We start from the raw sequence: 22797 nt of genomic DNA on the forward strand, positions 1-22797 counted from the left end.
ATATTCCAAATCTACGTTTCTACTCATATGTCTAATCTTTCAACAGTTCAATTAACTCTTCTTTCACTTTGGTAGCATTAGCAGTACCTTTGCTTAATTTCATTACTTCACCAATCAATCTCATTATTACTTTTTCGTTTCCTTTTTTATAATCACTAACAGATTTAGGTTGATTTCTGATTGCTTTTTCGCATAATTCCTTTATTATCGTATCATCTTCAGATGAAGAGGAGGAAGAATGTTTGCCTTCTGTGATTTCTATACCTAACATTGATAATATGTCTTCAATCTGCATTTCCTCTTGATTATTTTTAGTGGAGGAAGAAGTTGTCGTTGATAAAATATGTTTTATAATTGATTTTCCCGTCGTTCCTGTAATTTTACCTTCTTCAACCAATATTATCATTTCACGCATCAGGCCAGAAGGTATTATATCAGGAGACCACGATAATGATGTTTTACCAATCTGTCCTAACAATTCATGCACAATCCTGTGGTGATAACGCGGTACATTAGCGTTCTTCACTTCTTGATATTTCTGGATTTCACCACGGATATATCCAGCTTGAGCCGACGTGGAGATGAGATCGACCAGCAGACGGAGGTTATTAAGGAGTATGATACACGACAGGGACAAAAAGCAAAACAGACATGATTGGTATGAAACGACTTACCAATTCATAGCTTTCTTAGCTATTTTCTTATCACCTGCAACGACATCTTCATAATATCGAATACCCCTTGCGTGGTATTCATCTAACCCAATCAACGTTTCCACATCTCTCTTTTGTACACTGTACGTATTTGTCAACCTTTTGACTACATCCCAAGGCATTTCAGGTAATTCATGTGTTAATTTTTGGAGATATCCCTATTATAAAGATTGATAATGGAAAGTTGGATGTTAAATTAGTTCCATAAATTTCGAGGTATGATATGTTTTCGTGCGTGAGATATCAGCTAGATAACTTACCTGGTCAATCACAATAGCAGGTAGATTTGAGTCAGGCATATACCTATAATCCATAGCTTCTTCTTTTGATCTTAATGGGAAAGTTTCTAAAGTCAATTCATTCAAACCTCTAGTTTCCTGTTTTATAGGTATAGAAGGTGATTCAAGATAATGCTTTATGTGTCTACGACGTTCCGATTCTGTTTTCCGTTCGAATATATGGGGTTCATTAGCGTGATTTTTTAGACACACCGCACTGAAAATGACGGGAGGTGGAATTGACTTACCTATAGCAGCTTGCAAGAATCTGACAGAGTTGATGTTCTTGATTTCACATCTTGTACCGAATGGCGCACCAAACCGGCGTACGGAAACATTAACATCGACACGTAGGTTACCCTAATATGATGAAGAGTAAATGAATGATCTTTTTACAATCATAACATTGACAAAAGCTTCAGGCTTCGCTGTTGCTCACCTTTTCCATATCACCATCACCTGAACCTAATCTCCGTAATAAGCCTTGAAGTTTACGCACAAATGCTCCGGCTTCTTCTGCTGATCTACAAAGAAATCGTGTCATTTGTCAAAACCTGTGATTCACTAATACACCATGTTTGAATCAAAATTTGAAGTTTTGCTTACCGCATATCTGGTTCTGTTACTATCTCCATCAACCCTGTTCCAGCTCTATTAAGATCGACAAGGGTATTATCCCCAACATTCTGACTTTTTGCTGTATCCTACATAAAGATAAAAATTCCATCAATAACCAACTACATGTTCCTGTGCTCTAAGTGAGCTTTGATTGATATGTAATTTACCTGTTCTATTTGCAGCTGATGTATTCCAACATCAAAAGTTCTTTCAACTTTATTATCTCCTTCAAAGATTTGTATTTTACCATGCCTTGCTAAAGGATCTATTCGAGTGATAGACAATCAGTATGAGTAGTTCTTGATCCAATAGTCAACCAGGAACTCACTATAGTGCTGTGTTATCTGATAAGAAGCAGGTATATCATGATAGAAATAATGCTTTCTATCAAAAGTGGAACGAGAATTCTATTGATGTGAACAATACGCTAAATCAGCTATGGTAAAGGCATATTGATATAATAAAAAAGGGATGATCACCTACGATCTGGCATTGTAGAGCCAATGCTGTGATTAATGATAACCTGACAGCGTGCAAGTCAAGGACCTTCAACAGAATAATCGATAACGACTAATCAGCTACGGCTCTGTGTATCGTTTATACACATATCTAATGACTTACAGGCAATGTCCCGGGGAAAGCAGCGTCATGTAAATTCACATTCGTATTCGGTGTTTCACCATAAGATGTTGAAGCCGCTATAAGAGAAGATATATCGTTCAATATACATATTGATCAAAAGGATAATCAAAAAAAAAAAGAATATACTAACGCGAAAATAACTTTCTACCAGTCTTCAGCTGAGCATGAATTTCTAAACCTATGATAGTTTCCCAATCATCTTCACCGTCAATAGCTTTTGATTTTCCTTTACCTTTGGAAGAATAACGTTTTATTGTGCTACCGCTGAAATTTCGAAAAGCCGAGATTGTTATTTTAGATGAAGACGAATAACCGATTAAAATAGGTCTCGTGATACTCCACGGAGATAATAGGTTGATCATTTAGAAAACTGGACATATGTTATGCGAGATCTTGATCTAGGGATCTAGGAATTCAGACTCTTTGGTACAGTTTGTCACCCACCTATGAAACCGATACCCAAAATTAATGATTATCAGCCTAAAAAGATGGTTTGTTGGAACTGCTTCCTCCCTTGTAATTTTCTGGTATATCAGACAATCCCATACCCGAACACAAGTAAAAATAACGATCGAATGAAAACACGTGATACGCACATGATATAGCTTATTAGGGGGTCTCCGGAAAAGATAGTAAGCAAGACAACCGGTTCAAAATAGGATGGTTTCCGAATAGGACCGTATCGGTAATTTGATTACCCTTATCTCTCTTGGTATGTTTCACACTTAATTTACTAGGGAAGTTACACTTAGATGCAAAAGCAAAAGACGGTTATCTAGAAACATCCCATCACCCGAAGATATCTAATCTTGCGGTTTGTAAGTCACGAGGTTGTGAACATATTGACATTGTTAGGATATCGTAAGAGATCACATCGAGGGGTTAAGCTGAAAATTTTCAAGTTTAGTATGGGATATAACCAATTGCAACAATGAAAAGAACATATAGGTAGGAAACAACTCGGTGTGGTCCGTTACCGGAGTATTTCGAATTTTGCATTGGGTCAAAGGCATAAGAAAGTGCCGCAGCATAAAACGGATAAAGTATGCGGTGCCGTAAATGGAAAATCCCTAATAGCCTTAGCCTTTCTTTCTCCACTTTTTTTCATTGCCTTACCGCTTATTGAACCCTGAAATGATAGTTGTTGATGATCTCAACAGTTGAAACATTCCTTTTTTTACCTTTACCGATCATCGCTCTTGCTTGATGAGGGTAGTGGGTCTTACACAAGGGTAAAAATGTATGCTGGTGTGGGAAACAGATACGGAGAACAAGCCTCGTTTTTCAAAGAAACTCTTCTGCGTCCAGACACAAAGCATACATATCCTCCTCCTTCCTCTCAACCTGTGCTGCAGACGGAGGGCGAAGAGAAGAACGCTTTCGTCGTTATTCAAGAAGGCTTAACCGCCATCCGATTTCATTTCATCTTTCCCTTCCTTCATGAATTAGGGTTCCTGGGCTATTTAGAGCGTGAATGCATTAACCAATTATCGGAAAGCATTAAGCGGGTCTACTTGTGTAAGATTTTGCATATCGACCATGGTCACTTGAACACATCCTTGTTGACATATGGATACGTTTTATTTCAAGCGGAGATGTTTTACTTTTTTATTCTTTCACTTTCTTTTTTCTCATCCTAAAATTCCCATTTTATTGTGTTAAACGCTCGTAAGTTATCGTTAGTAGTAGTTGTAGTGTGTGGGTCCTTTGACTATAAAAGAAAGTATTTTCCCATCGGTGTAAATCCGTAATCAAGGAATTTCACGCTAAAAAGTGTAATAGCCGGCCGAAGTATAGAGTGCTGTAATAACTAATTAATTCCTTATTATTACCAAATAGATACGGTTATTAAACGATACACAGATTTACACTGTAGTACGTACATACGTAGTATCTTATCCCCAACAATCAATACTATTACTATCATCATCATCATGTTAGTTACAAGATCAACCGGTTCAATCATCCGTTCATTTCCGGCTAAATCATCCATATCATCTATATCATCCATTTCAAATGGTATTTATACTCTTCCAAAATCATCTTCGAAACATTTCTTTTCCTCTTCATCAATCAAATCAACTTCAACAACAACAATCTTAACAAGATCTTATCCAATTAATACTTCTTTATATAAAAGACATTGTTCTTCACATTCACACTCTCACACAACTACTCCATTATCATATAATCCAGAAATGTCCGTCTCACAAGGTGTTCAAATCCCACAAACTCAAACCGCTGCCGTCGTACCTGCAATTGGTCAAGATTTAGAAATCAGAAATCAACATCCAGTCAAACAAGCTAAAGATTTAGCTCCAGGAGAATGTTTAGTCAAAATCTCACACACTGGTGTATGTCACACTGATTTACATGCTAAAGCTGGTGACTGGCCAATAAAACCTATGAACCCATTGATTGGTGGTCATGAAGGTGTTGGTACAATTGTCGCTATCGGTGCAAACACTTCAAACTCTCCAGTTCAATTAGGTGACAGAGTCGGTATTAAATGGATGGCAGATTCATGTCTTAACTGTGAATTCTGTAGAAGAGGTTTCGAAATGAGTAAGTATAGTTATCATCGCAATCCCTCTCCATCTTATCTCCTGATGCATGCTTAATAACATTTTGTCTTACCTTGGCTGATAACGTAAACCTTTCCTTATTCAATAGACTGTCCTAAAGTAAAATTATCCGGTTACACCGTTGATGGTACATTCTCCGAATACGTTGTTTCATACACCAACCACGTCACCCCTATCCCTAAAAACCTTGATTCAGCAGGTGCCGCTTCACTTTTATGTGCCGGTGTAACCACTTACAAAGGTTTGAAAGTATCCAACACCAAAGTTGGAGACTGGGTCGCTCTTCCAGGTGCTGGTGGTGGTTTAGGTCATTTAGCTGTTCAATAGTAAGTTCAAATCGAAGATATACCTCATTACTTTCATCACGCTAACATTTTGTCTTCTTTTTAGCGCCAAAGCTGCTGGTCTTAAAGTAGTTGCCATTGATACCGGTGCCCACAAAGAAAAATTAGTCAAATCATTAGGTGCAGATGCCTGGGTTGATTTCAAAACATCAAAAGATATTGTTGCCGATATCAAAGCTGCCACTGATGGATTAGGTCCACACGCCGCTTTAGTTACTGCTTCTCACAAATCAGGTTACACACAAGCTATCGAATACCTCAGAGAAGGTGGTACTTTAGTATGTGTCGGTATGCCAGATGCTGAAATGGGTGCCAATCCATTCTGGACTGTATTCAAATCAATCAGAATTCAAGGTTCTTACGTTGGTACAAGACAAGATGCCGATGAAGCTCTTGCCCTTGCTGCTGCCGGTAAAGTCAAGGTTGTCTTTGAACAAAAAGAACTTAAAGACCTTAAAGAGTGAGTCGAGTCTTGATATAAATGTAAAGGGTCTACAGCTGACTTATCTGATCCCTTTTGTAGCGTTTACGAAGATATGGAAGCCGGTAAAATTGCTGGTAGAATCGTACTTGAAGTATCCAAACAATAAAGTGTTCGTCTATCAAAAATGAACGAAAGTTCAACAGTGACAAGGAGTAAATGATTAGATTTAGATGTAGCAGTAGTAGATGTGGATGTAGTTGTAAAGAAGACAAATAAGATGTTGTTATTTGATATTTGAGTATTGGTTTTTACGTAGTTAGCAATTATTTTGGGGATTTTTATATAGGATCAAAAAGATAAAAAGGATAAGAAGTACAATTAACGACATTATATGGATGAAAATTGAAAAACCTAAAAATAAGGGGTTTATGCATTTTGATATATCTAAATTATCGTGAAAATCAGTTGAATCATAAACTCACTTATAGATGCAATGAAACCGCATGATCAGCCAAGTAAATATACTATATCTATCAACTTGAAACGGCTTTCAGAGTGATTATGAGCGAGAATGAGCGATGAAATGATTGTTTACTTGAAACGATTTCCACTGTTTGGCCATGTATATATATATATATATATGCATTTCTTGTCTTTTTTCTGTGAAAAACAACCTACATGGTTAAAATCTACATATATATACGAGAAAGTAATTTGAATAATAATAATATGTAATCTACTCTAATGTGACCCCACCTTAATCCACCTTAATTTTACATCTTACATTCTTTCAATTGGAGTTAAACTTAATAATTTCATAGCATTAGCCAAAACGATTCTAGTTTGAATATAAAAGAATAATCTAGCTTTTGCAATTTCTTCTGAAGGAGCACCTGTAACTTTGATAGTTTCCCATGCTGTACCAACTAAATGTGATAATTTAAAACACCAAGTAACAATTTGTGAAGGTTCATTTTGATTTAAAGCATTTTTAATTACATTTGGATAAGTTGATAAATGATACATTATATCATTAACTTTTTGTTCATTCAATAAAGAAATATCAATTTCATTTATTGAGGCTGGTGGTAATATATTTGGATTTTTTCTTTGAACTGAACATAATCGGACATGGGAATATTGTATAAATGGTCCGAAATCTCCTTCAAATGATGTACATCTTTGCATATCGAAATCGTAATCGTTTATTCTGAAAAAGTTTTTGGGACAAAAGATATGATCAGCTCCTTTTTTTCTTTCTTTTAACATCAAACAAACCAATTCCACTCAATCCTCCTTTTCATCGTCAAAAGAGCTCGATAGCATTAAACTCACCTCTTTCCAGCCATATCTTGAATTTTAACAGCAGTAGTACCGATTATAGCAGATGTACCTAATGGATCTTCAACTTGAGCATATTTAGCTTCATTAGATTTCATTTGTTCATGCATTGTTTCAGTAGCTTCTTCAATCATATCTTCTAAGAAAACAACAGTTCCTTTTCTTGTTGACATTCCTCTAACTAAACCAAATGAAATATGTTGTAATTTATCTGCAAATTCTAATCCCATTAATTCTGCAGTTTTAAATAATTGATTGAAATGTAATGATTGTGCAGCTTGAACAACGTAAATATGTTTATCAAATTTATATTTTTCATATTTATCTTTTAATCCACCTAAATCTCGAGTCAAGTAAATTGTTGTTCCATCTGGGGAAAAAAAGTATCAATTAGCTTTTCATATGAAACATATATAATTTTCAATCGATGGGATTAAACCTTGTAGCCTTCGAAACTCACCTGCTTTTCTAATAATAGCTTTATCCATCTTGTATTTTGTTAAATCGACCAATAATGCACCTCTATCTTCACATGTTAAACCTTTCTTTATTGCTTCTTGAGTTACCCATTCCATTGATTCTGTTGAAACCTGTGATTCACCCCAATACACATCAAAGTGGACATTCAATTTTTCGTATGTACCTTTGAGTTTCTCAATAGATAGATCTCTGAATCGAGCCCATTGAGCTATAGCTGTAGGTTCGCCTAAACACCACAACATGACACAATGTAAGTGAAATACTGGGAAGTCACGTTTCAACCCAACTTACCATCTTCCATAGCTTTGAACACTTTTTTAGCTTGGAAATGTATTTGATCTTCTTCAGGTATAGTTTCACCTGCGTCCAATCTTTCTTTTTGTTCAGCTTTAGCATTGTTGATTCTAACGTAGACTTGGAAAAGGTGGTGAATAGGATCTTCAAGTAATTCTTGTTCGTTACCGTATTTATCGAAACCAATTGAAAGGAGACCTGCGAGGTATATGGTATTAGCAATTGGATCTTGTGTTTCCTTATCTCATCCAGCTGAAGCGGATTCTCTTGTGATCGAAATATCACTTCTTGGCAATCACTGGCAATTCTACTCATCCCTATATAGCTTATCTCGCATAAAGTAAGGGCTGAACTCATTTTTGCAGAGACCTCCTTAATGTACCTTCGAGCATTAACAAGGGTAAGAAGCAGTCAACTCACCATATTGTGTTCCCCAATCACCTAAATAATTCAATCTAGTAACTTTCCAACCATTCGCTTCATATAAATTACTTATAACTGTACCGATAATTGTTGATCTAAGATGTCCAGCATGGAAGGGTTTTGCGATGTTTGGTGAAGAGAAATCAATTAACATATGTTTACCTTGACCTTCATTTGTTGTGCCATAAGCTAAAGTATGATTTGTTGGATTTGCTATACATTCTTCATTTGTTAATGATATATGTCTGAGTAAGTGATAATTGAATGAATCTTTACTATAAAAGGCAAACACAAAATATTCAGTCTAAGTGTTAAAATATGTCATACTATTTATTGATGAATAGAACTCACTTTAATTGGAAGAATAAGAATTTGTTATCAGGTGTTGAACATGATGAAAGGTATGCGGAAGGTTTGAACTGTAAGATAGGTTAAAAATCATAATTAGTCCATTTATCTGAGAAACATAATTTTGCTTATTCCTCCACTCAGCAATTACAGAATAAAGGATAATGGGGGGAAAAAAAGAACGAGGTAAAAGCACTCACGTTATCAACGACTTTATCAGCCCAAACTTTTAAATCTGCAGGTTTACCTTTTTTAAATCTAACTATAGCTACAGAAAAATCTGTTCCTTTTTTATTCATTTCAACTGCAGGATAAATTTTTGAAATTTTTTCATCAAATTGTTTTGAAACTAATTCAGCTACAGCTAATTTAAATCCATCTATAGGTGATCTTTTTGGATCACATCCTGGTATTTCTTCACCATCTAAAGAAATTGAATGTAATTGATATTTCTCTGGAATAGCTGATTCTGGAGCTAAGTTTGCCATTTTGCGAATATGATTTTGGTAGTTCTGTTGTGGTCTTAGATTTCGAAAAGGTGAGTTTAGTTTGAGAGTAAAAGTGTAAGGACGATATTGATGATTCGATATTCGCCTTAAAGTTGAAGTTGAAACCAATCTTCTACTTGATAATGTTAATGAGGGAGAAATAGAAGGAGCGGTACGTAGTAAGTTGATAGACCGCGTTTTGATTAATTGTCTTTCGACTGAAATCTTGTTCGAAACGAAGTTGCCTGCAATGAGACAAGTCAAGTCGAAAGATGTTTTGAATATACGAGTAAAAAGATATAAACAAGCATCTACGCAAAAAGTTGAAAAACTCGGTATGGTACAAAGGAAAAATAAAAGGTCCCGAGTTAGATAAAAAAGATAAGTGGCAGATGGAGGTCACCGTGGGAATTCAAGTAATCGCTATTGATGGTATTTGCAGGTCAAGACGCACCACATGGCCTAGCAGAGCGAAATATGTATATATCAGATCTCGCAGAATGCATTTAATTATTATCAGGTAATATAAAATTGATATACACAGGTATCATTTAAAGTATCTAAAGGGTATATAATTTCCACCTAAAAATCGCATTCACCATTCTACACTTCTGAGAAAAAACCCCATTTCTGTCCCTATTTCCAGAAATACTAATCTACCTTAAGCTATCTTCAGGCTGATATCCAGGTGGAGGGCTATGTGGTTTTATATTTTGATTATTATGATTCAAATCTTCGAATCTACCTGAATCATATGGGTTATAATTACCTTGTGTTGGAGCTGGACTTGCAGGTAAAGCAATTGAAGCTGCATTAGTGGGTGGAACAGGTAATCTTCTTAATACTCTTGATGAAGTATCACTCTCTGAAGTACTGTTCATTGTTTCTTCTGGATCTGTACTATTTCTTGGTTTTGTACCTCTTCTAAATGCTGCTGCTGATATTTTACCACCACTACCACCCATTCCACTAGAAGAGGAAGGATTCGCTACTATGGGTGACGAAGCTATAGGATCTCTATCTAATGTTTCAGTAGGTGTATAAAATTCACTTCCTGCTGGTGTAAATGATGGTCTAGGCAGAGGTGGGATATCAAGTGTTGTTGGTGAAGTGACTACATCTTGATTGACAATAGGAGCGGGAGCTGTATTCGAAGCTGGAGCAGGTGTAGGAGGTTGAATTTCAAGAGGTTCGCCTAAAGGATTGGCTAATACTGCACCTGGTGGAAGGCCGTAACCCGCACTCGAGTGATTTGGCACAGGATTATCGTGTAATGAGACTGAGGTATAAGGTTCTGGTGTGGTACCTCTCTTGACATTCAATGGTTCCCAAGGACTCTTTAACGAATTATCAACATGTTGAACTTCACTTGAAACATGGGGATTAGGTAAACTGGTATCAGCTACTTGGTCTTGTTCTTCTTCTTTCTCAGCAGCCTCTTTCCAAGCTTCTTCTTCTTTTTCCAACTTTTTCCATGCTTCTTCAGCATCCATAGCTTTTTGTTGTTCATATTCATAATCATGTTCACGTTGATCGTTTTCTACTGGTGGTGTATAAGGTTCGCCTGATGTCGATGGTCCACCAAGTGGTTCATCTGTACCGCCAACAATGGGAGGAATTTGAGGAGCAGAGTCGGCATGATGGTCGTCGTGGTTGAACATCACTTCGCCGGTTTCCCTTCTGTGTCCTCCAAATTCGCTATAAATATGTGATTGGGGTTGAGATGCATGATTTTGATCGTAAGGGTTATTCGTAATACCGCCATATGGATCGGCAGTATCTAAAGAAAACTCTCTTCCTTTTCCTTTTTGTTCTGGTGAAGCTACGTTGCCCGGATAATTGGCGAATTCTTCTGCTGCCGCTATATCAGTTGAATCTTGTCTTTCCCTCGGTATCGATGGGGCTCGTAAAGCTTGACCAAAAGGTGGATTAGGTAGTCCTGGTGGTTTAGGAGCACTGTTTGCTGCGTGGAATTGAACGGTTGAGAGCTGTATAACGATCGGGTCAACAAAATTGATCGCAAAAAAGGTAGACTAAAAGCTTACACATCGGGTTGCCTCATTGACAGCATTATCAGTCTTTTCGTAACCTGTGTAAGGTGCTCTTCCATATCCAACGGGGGTTTCTTCCAAAGGTACCTCTTCTAACAGTAATTTACCCAATTCACCAATAATACACATCTTTTCACCCAATTCTTCTAAACCACCAAATTTGAGTGAAAGAGCTTCTTTGATGATTCTGCGAAAGTCGAAGAGTCAGAACAAAATTCACATGAATTTTATAGATTAAATAGGTATCGCAAAGAATTACTAGAAATAGAAAGCGTAAAAGCCGGCAGAGAGGTAGAGAAGACCGAGAGTATGTTCGAAATAAGGAGTAAAGGAGAAAGAAAGGTAGAAAGAAACTCACTGTCTTTTGAAATCACCAATTTTAGTTTCTTCAGTAACTATATCTTGATCCATATTTCTCATATCTAATCTCAATTTTTCCAATAATTCAGTTTGTTGAGGTAATTGTTTATTTTCTGGACCCATTTTTGCTAATTTCCTTTCTGCTTGATCTGCTTTATTACCTGTATTTCTTCTTCTTGATCTTAAATCCATTAATAATTCTTCTCTTTCTCTTATTCTTTTTAAACAACTTCTCATATTACTTTGATGATTTGAAAATACATTTAATGCTGTAGTTAATTGATTTAATAAATTTGATGATTGTGTTAAAATATCTTGTAAATCTGGTCCTTCTTGTACTCCATATGGTGGTAATGCACTAGAAGCTTTTTGTGTTTCTGACAGAAAAGAATATGTCTAGATTAGCTGATGATACACATGCAAAATTCGAAATGGATAATCTGTCTATCCTGCAACTAAAAATATCTCGCTTACCTGCAGCTAACTTCTCGGCTGTTTGCATAACACCTTTTTCCAGTGATATTATACTATGAATTCAAATAACTATTAGCGTTGATCCCATTTAGATATACTTGCCTCATTCCGTCACTGAAACAATGACTCACTCTTGTAAAGCTCTCATATCTTTGTTACCTAAGCCAGGTAAAATACTTTGATGTGCTAAAGTACCTTTTAACTTTTTACCTAACCCATCAAATCCTGCACCGTTTCCTCCATGACTCTCATCATCTGTATATCCACCACCATTATTATTTGTAGTACGGGTTGGTGAGTTGGGTTCAATAGCTCCAGATACTTTACGTCCAAAGTTTGATAAAGAGAATTTTCCTGATGTATTCCTCAATGTCATTTTGACCTTATCTCTACTTCCTAAGGACGTTTGATCAGATTGAGCAAAGATGGTCTCCAAGTATCCTGCTTCAGTGGCAAGATATTATGTATATTGGAAAGTTTGTAAGAGGTAATGACTATTCAACATCAGAGTTAACATTTATTATTGATTGTGACATTTGTGAACTGTAAACATGCACTTACCATGTGGAGGCTGTGTAACCAAAGCAGTTTAACCTTTGTTGATGATGATGATATCGTACCAAAGCAACCGCTCTTGGCAGTTGGCCGAATTATTTACGTAAATGGCACAAACCAACCTGCTGTTTTTATCTCGGTGTTAGCCGGTTTTCATGGGCTGTGGCATTCTACCCTTCGAGAAGCGAAAAGCTAAAGAAAGAGATGATATCATTTTACCGAACCGCATCTTCATGCATTGAAATATGATACCTTACAACATGAATTGCTATAAGTCAGTGTAGCTTGTCTATCAGACCTAATTCACAAAACATCATAATTTATATGCAATTCATTTTGGATGCGACACCAATTTCTACTTGTACATATAATAAGGAGCTACAGCGCTTACGACTGAAACAGCGCCAACGACATCACAAAGGACCCTCGCCCCTTTTTAGTCTTCCAATCACACACACAACTACCATCAGAACTCTCACTCGGCATCACTACAACGGAGAGGTGAGGAGATATTACCAGACAAAAGAAATTTATATGGTATGCCAATCGTATGCAGCTTCTATCATCGCTTTTGTCTCCCTTTGTTCTCTTATAGGTGATATGAAGGGGCTTCAGCAGCTTGTGTCTTGGTGAGAATATCGACAAATCTGTTTTTACTTCATATGCACTCCTGATACACTGATTCGAGATCACTTCTTCATTATCACGAAGAAACCATAACCACTTGTAACTACCTGATATGATTTCAATTATATATCAGGCTACTTTACAGTTAACCACTTTCTTCGCCCGAAACAACAACAGCTCGCATTTCCTTACTCAAATCTCCAATTCTGGTAAGGTATCCTCTTTTGTAGCTTGCTTACGACCTAGACTGTTAATTACTGAAACTCCATCTGGCAACAAAAGGATTACATACTCGCCCATCAACAACATTATTCGGTGCCGCGGTGATAACCATCAAATACATAATTGATAATTGATGAGAGATCTTTTGGGGTTCGACACACACACACGGAGTGAAAAACAAAAAGGTCAAACACTCAAACACACTAAAATCGCATCAAACATCAATCATTAATCATAGTCATTCAATCAGTTAAGCGGGGCATCGCTTCGAAACGTGACAACAATAACCAGAAACGAAGAACCGAGCGGCGACATCAATAAATCAATTTTTCTATACACCAGAGTATAAATTAGCAACATCAAGTCCAGGTGATTTGACAACCCTCAAACTATCTTTAGCTTTCACATATATATTTATATCGCTTCTATCTACTATAACGCACAATCATCTTTCACATTCGTCATCAACTTCAACCGTAAACGTATATTCAGCAACAAAGTAAGCGATATCTTGGGACAGATCAAGTCTATACTTCCATACATATCTTTGGAATTACAATAATGGTCAGTAACCAAATTTCAAGTTCATTCTTTTTCATCCATTTAACCTTATCTCTCTTTTCAACCCTGATATACATACTACATACATGTCATAATAATATGAGACAAGAAAAGACTAACGTACGTTTTCTTAATCCTCCATCTGGTATCAACCTAATTTCTGAACATGAACATCCTGCAATCGAAAATCGACGTAAAATCAAACGACCTATATCGCCACCCCCATCCGGATGTAAAAAACGACCATATCATTCTTCACTTTTGTATAAACCTATTGATTCTGATAATACACATAATATTTTGTTTCCAACGCTAAATTGGAACGATTATTATCAAATTGATGATATACCATTTGATACCAAATCAAAAACGAAAACAAAAACGATTATGCAATCCTACTCAAACGATGCCCAATCTCAAACACAACCTCAACCTCAACCTCAAACATACTCACAACCGCAATCGATACCTCAATCACAACATCAACAACCCTCACAACCAATACTTGAAACACAACCACTACAACCGCAACTCCAAACACAACCACAATACCAAACACAACCGCAATATCAAATGCAAACCCAACAACCATATCCTTATCCATACCGAAAATCAAAAATATTGCATGGACTTCGATTATTGTTCGATGACGATTATCGACATCAACATAAATGTTTACAAAATCAGGCTTTTTACGGTAATCCAATGATGGGCTACGGTGGTATGGGCGGTATGGGAATGGGTATGTATCCTGGTATGGGAGGTATGGGTCCTATGGGTATGGGTGGTATGGGTGGAATGGGTTATGGACTGGGCGGTGGAATGGGTATGATGGGTTATGGTGTAAGTTGTCTTAATAGGTTCAACAAGTTCTCAAGCTGATATGTCATAAAATTCTTCAATAGATGCCAAGATACGGAGGGTGAGCTTGAATTTTCTTTGTTACTCTATTTTCTTTTGTTTCGCTGTTTTCTCTCTCTGGCATTATTTGGTTCGCTACACTACTTTCCTTCTCGTGCCATGTCTTGATTGCCTCTTTGTGAATTTGCCTTGCTTTGATTGTTCTGGTATCCGTTTGCTATTCATGAGAACTCGATCCTAATATCCCTAAGCAGTAGTATGTACGGTGGATACGGTGGATACAAGTAAGTTTCTACGCATACAGAAAATATGGTTGGGTAGAAGAGAGATTCGAAGGACGATACTTTATTATATCAGTTGTAATAAAGGAGCACTGACAAATAGCTTCCACATTCGCTTGTACAATTTTTATAGTGGTTATCCGGGGTATGTCTTTAGCTGTGTCTTTGATCGTTTTGTTGATAGCTGATTACTTGTTATCTCTGCAGAATGGTGGATCCGATGATGGGACAATACGGTGTATGTTCAGGTTGCTCCTCTTCATTTTCAACCCAAAAAACATGGACTGATCAACCTTTCGATCTATCTAATCATAGGCGCCTCCAGCTGCAAATTTCGTAGATGATTTCCCAGATGCTCATCGGTGAGCTGTTATTCCTACAAATGAAACAAATAACAGAAGAGCATGGCGACTGACAAAGTTGAACGATTTTATATACCTTTTCATCTCATCATATTGACATCGCAGACTTGAACACGCATATCGACAATCTGCTCCAGACAACTACGGTCAAGGTATGGCAATGATGGGTGGTGGTATGGGTATCAACCAGATGCCAGGTAGTCAAGTAATGATGTATGGCAGAGGTATGCCATATAACGTAGGTACTTTTTGACTTTATCAATTAGCATTGTCTTGTATGCTTGACAGGAATGATTGCTAATTACATGGTCCGTCTTACAGAGTTGGTACGCTTAGAGCAAACGACCAGGAGCCAGAAAGTCCTACTTGAAAACCGACGCATCCGACATATCTATCATATTTTCTCATACTCATCTTAATTGATCCATATTTAATCGTACCAATCATGGATCACAGGAAATATAGGAAAATGAGGATCGTTCCACAAATAATGAAAGATTAGTTTCTTCCGAATATTTTGAAATTGTATTATAGTCTTCCTTTTTTTTCGTCTTCGCTATTTTCTGCGTTAAATAGGTTTTGTTAGATAACACATAAAAGGGGAACAACTTATGCATTTTGTATAATCCTTCTTCCGCATGATCACATGACATCTTATGGGGTAGCATAGTAATGCAATATTAATTTGAACAGAAAAGAGATCATGGACATTGTAATACTGTAGTTTCCTAGGTCAACTAATTTTAATTATGATTGCTGACTAATGCAGATTCAAGCAAGAAACGTGTGATCATATTATGCATCCGTAATAAAAGTAAATACAGCCATGCATTTTATCTATGTATTTTGTTTGAAGCTTATCGAGTGAACTGAAAGAATGAAATAACATTATCAGCGTAGTGTCAAATGGAAAGAATACAATGAATGGAGTTGACGGATCATGTAAAAAGACTTACTTGAATATCATCGATTCTTAAGATTAAAGCAACAGTTTCAGCAGCTAATTCTAAAGCACTTGTTGAAACTAATAAAGGTTGGACGACATTCTCTTCCAAAATATTTGAGATGATACCCTATAAAGTCAGAGAAATAGAAAAACCAGTCAGTCAAGTTTTCGAAGCATATTGGTCGGATTTGTTACAGATACGACAAGGAAGCAGAGCAAGTACAACTCACTTTTTTAACATTAATACCAGCAGTTTTATCACCTAAAGAATGTTTATTTCTTAATTCTGTTACAATTTTAATTGGATTTAAACCTGCATTTTCAGCTAAAGTTGTTGGAATGATTTCTAAAGCTTCAGCAAAAGATTGGAAACAATATGCTTCTTTTCCTTTTAATGTATTTGAATATTCTGTTAATAATCTTGATACATTAATTTCTGGTGCACCACCACCTGCAATAAGGGCTCTGAGAGAGGAGGATAATCAAAAAGAAGAATGTTAATTAGTATATATGTTTTTGGAAGAATGATAGGGGAAAAAAATCCATTTATATCCTTCTTTATGTATTTATAACAGAAGGAGAAAGTTTTTGGGTTGGTGAAAAAAGGAAAGGGAACATGTGTTTTGACTCACCTTTTTTTAACTAAACATCTAACAACACATAAAGCATCATGTAAAGATCTTTCAGATTCTTCTAAAACTAATTCATTTGCACCTGTACAAACAACAGAAACAGTTTTACCTGGATTTTTAACACCAGTAATTTTAACCGTTTTTGAACCTGATTGTTGAAATTCTTCAACTAAATCTGCATAACCTAATTTATCTTCTGTAAAAGAATCAATATCTGCAACAGGTTTTGTTCCAGTTGATTTTGAAATGAAATCAATTTCATCCCTTTCAATATCTTTTATAACTAAAATTTTTAATTTGGCTAAAAAATGTAATGATAAATCTGTTACAGCATCTCTTAAAATTGATTTTTGAATTAATAAAACATTACATCCTGTTTTTTTGATTTTTTTACATAAATTTAATAAGTATTGTCTTTCTTCTTTTAATATTTTATCCATTTGTCGATAATCGTTAACAACAATTTGATTGTCCATCTATAAAATAACGAAATAAAAACATTAGCATTGTCTCGACGTCATCTATCTCCCTATCTCCCTATCTCCCTTCATTTCAACACTTTACACTCACATCAGGTTTTGGACTACTCAATTGGAATTGAATCAAACCAATTTTAGCTTTTTCCATTCTTGTTGGACCACCTGCATTACTCATAGCAATTTGATTTAAAGCTAAACCTTCAACTAATTCTGTATCTTCGATTGTACCACCAACTTTTTTAACTATTCTAATATCTCTTAAATCGACGTTTTGTGATGATGAGGAGACAAGTCTAGTTACAGCTGATACGGCGATAGGAGCGAGAGTGGAAGAGTATTGTGAGACGATCTAAAAGATGCAAGTAATGAGCTTTCTGCTGTCGAGCGTACCAACTTTTCAGCTCAGAAGCTCACTTTAGAATTCAAACTTGTACTAGCAGCTTTCAACAAACTTTCTCTATCGTTCAAGTCTACAGGGATACTCATTTCCTCTAAGAACTCTACAGATTTGGCAGCGGCTTTTTGGAATGATTGAGCGACAGTAGTAGGATGGATACCTGATAAACACCAGTTTTGTTAGTATGATATCTACGTTGTGAACAGCGACGCTTTACAGACACTCACCTTGGTTAAGGAGTTTTTCAGCAGCAGATAACAAACTTCCAGCTAATACAACAACACTGGTTGTACCATCTCCTGCTTCAATATCTTGTGCTTGGGAAAGTTCGACAAGCTAGGAACCACAACTCAGCTAACGTGTTGACCATTAAGGCAGCTGACTTACCATTCGAGCCGCAGGATGGAGAACAGCCATATGTTTAAGAATGGTTGCACCATCATTTGTAATCACTACTTCTCCAGTGGATGTTTGAATCTGTGCGGAATCAAGAGTCATATGATTGGACTTGTGAGCTACAATTTCCTAAAGCAAACATTCGGATAGGATAACTTACCATCTTGTCCATTCCTTTTGGTCCCAAACTTGTTCTAACGGCATCGGCAACAGCTATAGCATGATTTAGTAAGCTAAGCCCGACCATGAGGATAAATCAGCTTACCTTTAGCGGCGTTCATATTTGATAACCTGACTTCTGTTGGCTTTCCCTAACGAATGAAGTATATCCATGTCAGCCTAACGCAATCACGATATTATCGAGAGGAATTTGACCAACTTTATCAGTGAAGGAGCTATCAGAGATGCCCACTGGGGCAGAAGCGGTAGCAGCAGCCATGTTTTCTATTTTATTTTGCTCTTTCTCACTTTTGTGTAGGTTATGCTTGAGAAGAAAAGAAGTGTTGCTGATAGAGATGTAGGAATTGAGAAAAGTCTACAAAAAAAGTTTCAAATAGTATAATAGGTCTGTGGTTTTAGATGATAGATTAATGATGTCCTATAATCTATGTTCTGTTCGTGTCTTCGAGATTCTCATTAATATTATCAAAGCGCGCGTGTCTAGCTATTACCAGTTATACCGATTGATGGGATAAATTACAATAAATTGATAAATTAAATAATCACGTATTAGATTATGAGTACCCTTTGCATGCATGGTGAGATAGACTATCAAACATGAGCAAGCATGCCTCTGAGAGAACATTACCAACAAAATCTCATAGATATTTTGATTTCCCACATATTAGTCCTGCATTATATTGAAAAGGTCAACATCTGTTCATAGTTTCTTCCGAAGAGCTACAAACACAATTCAAAGTGTCTTCTCCATTCATCGACGAACATTACGAAAAATCTATAAATCCGCCTTCTAAGGAATGCCAGTCTAAATCAGGCGGATTATTATCAATTTGGACTAGATTCTTACCATTTACCTCGTCAGGTCACACTAATCCCCTCATCACCGACGAAGAAGAGGTATCACTCTCAAACGAGTCTGCGAATCATCACCAAACCGACGAAACAAGAGAAGATCAAAGCATTGATTCAGAGTTGGATAACGAAGAACAATCAACAACGTCAACAAGAAAATCAAAATCAGCAAATAAAGAATTACATCCAGAAATCATGCAAGTTGATGAACCTGTTGTTGATGATTATGAAGAAGAGTTGGATGAAAATGATGAAGAAGAAGAAGATGAAGGTGAATATGAAGTCGAAGCTATCGTTGATCATAGACAAAAGAAGGTTAGTTTTGTTAATCCCGCGATCGCGGATCAGACTATAATGCTAAATGATTTTGGTTTTTCCGTTCGTTCGTTTTTCTGGGTCATATCGATTGTACATTATGTATTATATTTAATCTTGCGTTCGCTCCACATGCTGTCCAATCAATATTGTAGGGTGCACAAGCTGGAAAACACGAATGTAAGTTCAGCTAACGTCCCGACGAAATCCGTATTAGCTGACTTGTAAAACATAGATCTGGTATCATGGAAAGGTTATGGACCGGAACATAATACGTGGGAACCAGAGGATCATGTGTGAGTTGATGAGTTTGACACTTTGACACATTCAGAGCTAATATTGATTCATCATATTTTTTAGAGCACACGCAAATGATATTGTAGCAAGATACTGGGCGACGAAACCAAAACAAGCTGTATCACAAAAAAAAGATACATTGAAAAGGAGTCAATCATCTCAAGGCGGATCCTCCACACCTGTACCAAAGTCCAATAAACACACGAATGGTGCTACAGGAGGTAGTCAAAAGCAACAATCAAGAGCTAAACAACAACAACAACAAGATGAATTAGAATTAGAAGACGATGATGATCAATTCCCAGAGTTCGAATTAAGTCATGTTGATTCTACAGCTAAATATGAAGATGTAGCAGATTGGGAAGATACCGTGATAAGTGTTGATACTATTGAAAGAAGTTCAAAAGATGAATTAGTGATCTATCTTACAATGTAAGTTTTTTCCACAGATGTTATATGCTTCTCTCGATCAACACGACAATGCTAATGATGTATCTATCCTGAAACAGGGTCGGAGGTGAAAAAGTTGCTGTGGCTACAGAAGTAGCTTATAGAAGATGCCCAAACAAGGTGAGTCGACTTGACAGACTAATATCATCGTTTGCGAGATTACCATATGTGGAAAACAAGCTGATGAAAGTTGAATAGGTATTGAAATTTTACGAAAAACACCTCAAGTGAGTAGTTTCACCGAAACCTTAGTATCTCCTTCATGCAATGTAGCTAAACATCATCAATACCTTTCATTTAGGTGGAAAACATAAAATCCCTCGGTTCTCTATTTACTTTCAATTCCCGTAAGATCAACGTAATAAACAACCAATATTCCATCCATTTTTTCGTGTTCAGTAAATTCAGACTCGTTCGCCTCACGTCCATCCCTTCATATTCATCTTTCGATTCATCAGGGAAGTGTTCAAAGGAATGAAGGTCTCCCTCCTCAATATGAAGCTTTCACTTTCATTCGATCGATATCTCTCTAAAAGGAAATGTAGTAAAAGTAGTAATAATGTCTCTCCAGGTTGGCATTCATAACAGGATGAACGTAATAATTCAAGTATGTATGGAAAATATGTTTAAAACAGACATCGAATTCATCGTTTGGGGGGATAAGTATAATAACGACAGGCACTTTACTCAATAAAATATCTCATCAACCCTTCTAACTTTTTCAAAAGCCATTTGATTTACTGAGGTCAGAGTCACAAGGTCAAAAACACACGCGTCCGAAATACGTGTCAGCATATCAACTAGATACACACGTCAGTCCGTGCTTTTCACTTTGTGTATCGCCTTTCAAGGCTACATTATCTTACACCGAGTTTCCTTTCGGTGAGCGAGCATTATTATTCACCCGCAATATATAACTTTGATGGGGTATGGGCGTGATAAAACAATGATCGGTAAGTTAGGATTCTACCTGTTTGTTTGTTTAGCACAAGCATGCTCAAACACATGCTCAGTGACATGTTTCTGCTTACTTTTGGTTCTATTCCTGTGATATTGAAAATAGTGCAAAGGACAAAGGCATCGCCTTAAAATGATGGAACGGCTTATGCATATCAGATGCTAAGAATCTTCAGGATCAGGATCAACTGTAAGCAATAACCAGATTTATAACGGTCTGTGCTTAATATTAGCCTGAAACTATTGTATAACACGCAACCTGATCTAACACTGACCTACCTACAGTAGAAGCTCAAGATGCCTCATCGCTATACATCATTCCAGTCGATTATGCTTTTGTGGATCTTATTATCTTCAACTCATCGCCTCCAAGGCCTTCTTTGGTCATATATAATACTCATCCTTTTAATAGCTTGTTACACTCTTCAACCACCTCTCGAGAAGGATTCGACATACTGTAAATCAACCAAATTACGAAGCCAAACAGGATCTATCGCAAACTGCGACGATCTATCCGTAAAATCTAGTAACTTTGTCTTCCCTCACTTCTAACTTGATCTTCAAGCCTTTAATACATCTGAATCAAACTACTCTCGGTATCGGTACCAATAAAGGTGTTTGTTCACAAGATTTTGATCGTTCTTGGAGTACAAACAAATTGATCAGCAAGTTGAAGGATATCCTTTGGACCTTCCGATGTCCAACTGCCGCACCGCTGTGAATAATTGAAAGAACGTTTATTCTCGCTTAGAAGCCAAACAATTCAGTCAGTTCCTTTATCAAGAACCTAGATTAAATCAAGATCAAAAATCCCAGAAGTAAAGAAGGACTGACGATCAACTGGGGGTTTACTACAAATTGAGGATATCATAAAAGCTGTGTATGTGGTAGATCTCAACATCAATATCGGTGGTACGATCAAACTCTTCAAGATTTTTGGAAATATCAACACCCCTCTTCCAGGTTTTTTTTCTATTCGGTTCTTGTTCCGAAAAAGAAGTATCCCGGGGCTGTTACCTTTATCATCTCCAGAAACTAGGTTCCTTACATCAGCATCGAGCTTGCAGAATCGAAAAAAGCCAAAAAGGAGATTTTTGGGTATATTTTTCATGTTTTGGTTTTACAATAATATAGTATAAAATACTTCTTCATTCCTTATTATCCATTTCGAAATCCTTCTTCAGCATTCTATAGGACATTTATTCTCTCTTTCCAAGTATAATTCAATACAATATAATACATATCACCTTGCGACTTTGATCCATCCTTCACCTCTTCGGCAACTTTCCAATCTATAGCAAGGCTTGTCAATCATCTATAATACCAAAGTAATGTGAGTGGTACACCTTTTCTTCTCTCCTGCGTGGCTATGCATGCGAAACCCGCTCTCACCCACCTCCTTTCACCATTATCATCATGGTTCTTGATTTGGAACTTCTGTGCAATGGTTTGAAAGGAAATTAGAAGATTATACTGGTTTTGAGTCATATTATCAGATACACTTGGAACACATTCATCATGGAAGATTGCTGGGTTCCCATCTTCGTCTTTCATCGATTAAAGG

At 36.7% G+C, this 22797-nt stretch overlaps 7 protein-coding genes across 7 annotated transcripts; 3 read left to right on the forward strand and 4 right to left on the reverse strand.

The window, feature by feature from the left end:
* Positions 1-31: 31 nt before the first annotated feature.
* On the reverse strand, positions 32-2613 carry L201_005377 (aspartyl/glutamyl-tRNA(Asn/Gln) amidotransferase, B subunit; the record flags this gene model as incomplete). Its single annotated transcript, XM_066221108.1, has 11 exons — positions 32-491; positions 675-871; positions 974-1152; positions 1240-1351; positions 1431-1515; positions 1598-1695; positions 1777-1874; positions 1938-2016; positions 2093-2155; positions 2231-2307; positions 2382-2613. 11 exons carry the CDS (start codon positions 2611-2613, stop codon positions 32-34), a joined length of 1680 nt encoding a protein of 559 aa, XP_066077205.1.
* A 1836-nt stretch (positions 2614-4449) lies between these two features.
* L201_005378 (uncharacterized protein) lies at positions 4450-5770 on the forward strand (the record flags this gene model as incomplete). The annotated part of the gene is made up of 4 exons (XM_066221109.1): positions 4450-4816; positions 4925-5162; positions 5227-5640; positions 5704-5770. The coding sequence occupies 4 exons, from the start codon at positions 4450-4452 to the stop codon at positions 5768-5770; spliced, it is 1086 nt and encodes a 361-aa protein (XP_066077206.1).
* A 614-nt stretch (positions 5771-6384) lies between these two features.
* On the reverse strand, positions 6385-8978 carry L201_005379 (arginine-tRNA ligase; the record flags this gene model as incomplete). The annotated part of the gene is made up of 7 exons (XM_066221110.1): positions 6385-6814; positions 6940-7315; positions 7406-7651; positions 7717-7917; positions 8140-8417; positions 8494-8561; positions 8691-8978. The coding sequence occupies 7 exons, from the start codon at positions 8976-8978 to the stop codon at positions 6385-6387; spliced, it is 1887 nt and encodes a 628-aa protein (XP_066077207.1).
* A 656-nt stretch (positions 8979-9634) lies between these two features.
* L201_005380 (uncharacterized protein) lies at positions 9635-12239 on the reverse strand (the record flags this gene model as incomplete). Its single annotated transcript, XM_066221111.1, has 5 exons — positions 9635-10966; positions 11024-11216; positions 11388-11766; positions 11864-11916; positions 11995-12239. 5 exons carry the CDS (start codon positions 12237-12239, stop codon positions 9635-9637), a joined length of 2202 nt encoding a protein of 733 aa, XP_066077208.1.
* Positions 12240-13927: 1688 nt separating this feature from the next.
* On the forward strand, positions 13928-15668 carry L201_005381 (uncharacterized protein; the record flags this gene model as incomplete). Its single annotated transcript, XM_066221112.1, has 8 exons — positions 13928-14671; positions 14734-14750; positions 14944-14973; positions 15104-15115; positions 15178-15208; positions 15286-15332; positions 15438-15570; positions 15654-15668. The coding sequence occupies 8 exons, from the start codon at positions 13928-13930 to the stop codon at positions 15666-15668; spliced, it is 1029 nt and encodes a 342-aa protein (XP_066077209.1).
* A 602-nt stretch (positions 15669-16270) lies between these two features.
* L201_005382 (T-complex protein 1 subunit delta) lies at positions 16271-18621 on the reverse strand (the record flags this gene model as incomplete). The annotated part of the gene is made up of 10 exons (XM_066221113.1): positions 16271-16405; positions 16509-16743; positions 16911-17386; positions 17481-17738; positions 17804-17946; positions 18014-18122; positions 18174-18263; positions 18343-18395; positions 18448-18493; positions 18562-18621. 10 exons carry the CDS (start codon positions 18619-18621, stop codon positions 16271-16273), a joined length of 1605 nt encoding a protein of 534 aa, XP_066077210.1.
* Positions 18622-18959: 338 nt separating this feature from the next.
* L201_005383 (uncharacterized protein) lies at positions 18960-20590 on the forward strand (the record flags this gene model as incomplete). Its single annotated transcript, XM_066221114.1, has 8 exons — positions 18960-19029; positions 19081-19529; positions 19685-19709; positions 19765-19825; positions 19890-20258; positions 20336-20396; positions 20475-20503; positions 20578-20590. The coding sequence occupies 8 exons, from the start codon at positions 18960-18962 to the stop codon at positions 20588-20590; spliced, it is 1077 nt and encodes a 358-aa protein (XP_066077211.1).
* Between the last annotated feature and the right edge of the window lie 2207 nt (positions 20591-22797).

The sequence above is a fragment of the Kwoniella dendrophila genome, chromosome 7, assembly GCF_036810415.1.
Source record: "Kwoniella dendrophila CBS 6074 chromosome 7, complete sequence".
NCBI classification, from domain to species: domain Eukaryota; kingdom Fungi; phylum Basidiomycota; class Tremellomycetes; order Tremellales; family Cryptococcaceae; genus Kwoniella; species Kwoniella dendrophila.